This window comes from Centruroides sculpturatus, unplaced genomic scaffold (assembly GCF_000671375.1).
Source record: "Centruroides sculpturatus isolate CEXI.00-Female unplaced genomic scaffold, Cexi_2.0 scaffold429, whole genome shotgun sequence".
Taxonomy (NCBI): Eukaryota; Metazoa; Arthropoda; class Arachnida; order Scorpiones; family Buthidae; genus Centruroides; species Centruroides sculpturatus.
Genome location: NW_019384784.1, coordinates 178,134 through 183,168, shown reverse-complemented (window position 1 = coordinate 183,168; position 5,035 = coordinate 178,134). Strand labels below are relative to the sequence as shown.

At 34.0% G+C, this 5,035-nt stretch overlaps 1 protein-coding gene across 1 annotated transcript in view; it reads left to right on the top strand.

Annotated features, from left to right (window-relative positions):
* The window catches only part of LOC111629240 (acyl-CoA synthetase family member 2, mitochondrial-like), a 26,699-nt gene that overhangs the window by 7,713 nt on the left and 13,951 nt on the right, over positions 1-5,035 (top strand). Inside the window, exon 3 of the mRNA XM_023373122.1 lies at positions 1,265-1,393. Coding sequence (XP_023228890.1) covers positions 1,265-1,393 — 129 coding nt within the window. The remainder of the gene's footprint in view (positions 1-1,264; positions 1,394-5,035) is intronic.

The following is a 5,035-nucleotide window of genomic DNA, read 5'->3' as shown; positions in this document are numbered from 1 at the left end:
TTCGTAATCATTAAAACTCCCAATGAAACGCTTTATTTTACTTTCATCTTATAATGTAGGAGAACATAAGTTAATTGAGCCTAATGTGTCTGTATGGGTGAGATTGGCCCTACACTTTTAGTTACTTACTAGAAAGTAAATTAAATTATTCAAATTTATGATATTCCTGTATGATCTTTTTTATTCATATAAAATTCTATTTTACTATCTCATCCCGGAATTTCCCGGGATCCCGGGAAAAAAAATTATTTTTCCCGTAATCCTGCTGGAGGCAAATTTCCCGGGAAATGAGAAACCCTAGTACAAACCTATCAACTTTTGAAATTCTTGGTTCATACAATCCTGGGATATAATGTAAAATTCACGCTCACACACACACACAGAGAGAGAATTTTGTAAAGGTTTCTTTTTATTTTTGGACTCTTGGATCATCAGAACGTCGAGAAATGCAAAAAAAAAAAAAATAAATAAATAAAATAAGGGAGAAACCAAAATTTGTTCGATAACCGTATTTTCCTTATATTATATTTCATAACAGATGGGAAAGTAAAATGATGACCTTATTAAAAATCAGATTTTTTTTTCCTTGTAGACGTTTGTTCAATTATTTACTTGAAGTATGTCTCGATAGAGGCAGAAAGAATGAATCTATGTCCCGACTTTCATTGATTTTTAATTATATCCTTGTTTAATTTGGACTTTGTTTATTAATAGGACTTATTACGCTGGTGTAGTTTCCGTTTAGCTAATAGAACATTCTAGTCAGTAAAATCAAAACAAAAAATTTTAAAACGAAAATAAAGATGTTTTGATTTGATTTTCCTGACTGGTGATCTGGTTCCGTACCCGGCTAGCGGAAAAATTGTGACTCTCGTGACCTGCGGGTACAAGGGTCGCCTCTTCTGTGCCTAATAAGTGCAGGGATCACTTCTTTTTTTCCGGTTCCGCATCAATTCTATCGCGATACGACATAATCGCGCGATGTCCTAGTAATATTTAACAAAAATAAATAAATAAAACAACAATTTTTCTTAATACACAACAAATGCAAATGAATAATTTGTAAAAATAAAAATATCTGAGACCCCTGTAAACATGAGGCTTTAAATATACTACGAGCTTTTCTGTAATAAGAGGTGTTTATATCAAATAAAAAATACGTACATAAAATAACAAATATTTTTCTCATTTTTAAATAACGTAAAGTTACAGAAATTAATAATTATTTTAACTCTTCTGGTGATATATATTTTTTTAATTGCAGGTTGATCAACTTGCCGCTAGTTTCATTGGATTAGGCTTGCAAAAAAATGATCGAATTGCAATATGGTCTCCAAATAACTACGAATGGCTCCTTACGCAATTTGCTGCTAGTAAAGCCGGATTGATTTTAGTAATTAAATATTTGTTTATTTATTTATATTTCACAACCACCTAATGATCATATACATTAAATAATTAATTAAAGTATATTTCAAATGAAATGTGTATTGGAATATGTGTGTACTGAAAAGTATTCTATTATCAAAATATAGTTGAAACTGTCTATCTGGAATGAGAAAAAATAATCGACGTGTAATGTTTCTACACAATCAACAGTAATAGATAAACAGGTTTGATTGGAAATATGGTATTTTATTAATACAATAGCAAGTACAGCACACACCTGTATTAGATATACTGAAAATAAGACATTTTTGACTTATAGTACAGTACCTTAACAGAAATAGTTTGTCAATAATTTCTGATGTCTGACTTTCTTCAACCAATAAGTTGCAAGCCAAACTCATAACCGATCAGAGAAAAGCAGCATTAATTAAAACTACGTCTTGTATTGCAAGATGTTTCTCAACTGAAGTTTATCTTATCAAAATGTATATATAAATGTAATTTCGAATTTGAATCGACACTTCGGTCTATAATTTAAGATTAGAGGTATTCGGAGAAAATTATTCGAGATAAATATGGAAATCATATTGAATTTAGATTGTAAATACAGGAGAAAAAATAAATTTCGAGATAAAGAGGTTTTCCAGATAAATATGTTTGAGATAGACAGGTTCAACTGTATACACCAGGGGTGTCCAACCTTTTTGTTTCTCTGGGACACATTGGAAGAAGTCATGGAGTTTTGGGCTACAAGTATAATAGGCTACATATACTTGTTATCCAAGTATATTTTGGCCCAATCCTTAAATATACAAGTATATTTAAGGATTAACATGTCTAGATTATAGTAATAAGCATTAAAACTTTATTACGAATAAGGATATTTAAAAAATTACTTCTACAGACACATTCAATTTTTACTTAGAAATAAATAAATTCATTTATTACAAAAAAGACAAACAAAAATTTATTTGAAAAACACAAATATTTGTTTTATTTAAGGATTAACATGTCTAGATTATAGTAATAAGCATTAAAACTTTATTACGAATAAGGATATTTAAAAAATTACTTCTACAGACACATTCAATTTTTACNTATTTTATTTTATAAACCAATCATATAATACTATTATTTTTAAATAATTATTGTTTATAATCATTGCAAGCTTATCGGCTAGCAGTGATAACTAATTACTGTAAACTTCCTTATCCGCCAATTATATGTTACACGTGCAAAAGATTTATTTTTATTATAATCACCAGCCTAAACGATTTTAATATTTCAATACAATAGTTAAGGTTTCAGATTGAGCGAGGCTCTGTGGCCAGCGTAGGCTTTATCTAAATTTATGTAATGTGAATCATATATCACTCGATACTATACAAAGTTTACAACCGTAGTTAATAATTAATTTATTTATTTTCTTTTTGTTTAATATGTTAAAATGTAAAGAAAAGAGTTTTCTATCTTTAATATATTGAATGATATACTTTTAACCGTGGATAATTATTACAAAAATAACAGTTACGTAACTAGATTCAATAGAGGGAACAACGTGGCTAAAATCAACCTAAACCCACTATTATCAGCGATTAAAGTTTGAAATTTTATTTAATCTTGTAACTGAAGAGGACTAACAGATCGAAAGGCAGTTGGGAAGAACTACATAAAACTTCCAAGTATGATAATGGTTTGCGTTTAGCCGATTTTGGAAATCTATTGTCAGTTGTCCGTATTACATTTAAAATTTACTGCAATTACAGGAATTTTATTTCGAAAATTAATTTTCAGAAATTATTCTAAGGACAAAAGCTTTAATAAAATAAGCGCAAGTTATTGGCACAAACCTGGAGGTTTTACTTTTTCCAATGCTACTCTCGGCGATGTAGTAGACGCAGCGGCTGATAAATATGGAGACGATGTTGCCATTTCTGTGCCATTTCAAAAAATAAATAAGACATTTACGCAGTTTAAACAAGAGGTAAGTTCTTATTTAAATATATTTTCAAAATACCAAATAACATAATAAAATCGCCTAAATTTACACCAATTAATTGTAACGTTAGAGATTTTTCGCAGGGTGGCTTTTGGGCCACACTCAATTAACCGAGATGTAAAATTCTTTTAGGAACGATTAAAGCTTTTAATAATATGACTGAATCTAATTAGTAGCATACAGCTCTTCCAAAACAATTTTCTAGCAAAGGATAGTACACGAATCTCATTGATAGGATAAGACAATACAACAATAAATTGCTCCGCTATAATTTTGCAGTCGGAAATTTCCTAAAATACATTTAGGGAAACTGATTTTTGGACCAATCATTATTGATCGAACGGGTGTTTTATTAAATACACTGCTGGCCATTAAAATTGCAACACCAAGAAGGAAAGCAAATAAAAAAAAGATATTTATTGTACATAAACAGTATGGCATAAAGACAAAATGATTAAATTTGCAAGCCGTTTGAAGGTTTACAGGGGTGCGAAATTAGTAGACACAGTTGCCACCCCTGGCAGCTAAAACGGCCCTTATCCGGTTAGGCATAGATTCAAACTGGGCTTGGATGACAGAAATGGGCAACTTGTTCCATGCTGCTTCAAGTCTATGCTACGCTTCATTGACTGTATTAGCAGGAGAGGGGTGGCGGGTCAGTCTCTCAGCAACCCATGACCAGATGTTTTCAATTGGTGAGAGATCTGAAGACCGTGAAGGCCAGGGCAACAATCGAATACCCTCTGTATTGAGGAAGGTCAGAACACGACGTGCAACATGAGGTCTTGCATTATCTTGTTGGAAGATGGCGTTTCGCAGGCCTCGAAGATAGGGCACAACCACTGGACGTAAGATGTCAGAAATGTACCGATCTGCATTCAAATTACCGTCGATCCGAACTAGAGATGTGCGTGTAATGTACCAAATGGCTGCCCATATCATCACACCAGGTGCAGGGCTCCTATGCCAATATCAAATACGAGCAGGTAACGAGCGGTCTCCTCAGAGCCTCCAGACATGTATACAGCCATCATAATGCTGCAAGCAGAACCGGGACTCATCTGAAAAGACAACATTGTGCCACACCTGTATCCAGCTTGGTCGTTGGCCGCACCAGAGTCGCCGTCTCTCTCTAATCTGCATTGTCAAGGGAAGCCGAAGTAATGGTCGCCGTGCTGACAGTCCATGCTGCTGCAAACGTCGTCGCACCGTACGAGCAGATACTGGACATGCTGCAAACAAGCACATTTCCTGACTAATGGTCCATGATGTGGTTGTACGGTTTTGCACGGCCGACCTCACAATATGTCCATCCTCTCGGGCGTTAGTCATGGGAGGGCGTTGAGATCCTGCATGCCGTTCAGTAAGACCCTCAGCAACCCATCGATTCCATATTCGCATGACAGTGGTTGGATTTCGACCAGTGCGAGTGGCAATATTACGGAATGATAATCCACACTCTAGGGCAGGCAACAATCCTGCCTCTATCGAATTCTGACACTTGCTGGTAAGCATTTCTTCTTCTTATTCGAGGCATAACACGATATTCTGATGAAACCCCGACCTTACAAAGCGATTTCCGAATGAGAAATCCACTGCACAACTTTTCTTTTATGCAGTGCTTCAGATGTCGTTTGTCCCTCCTGC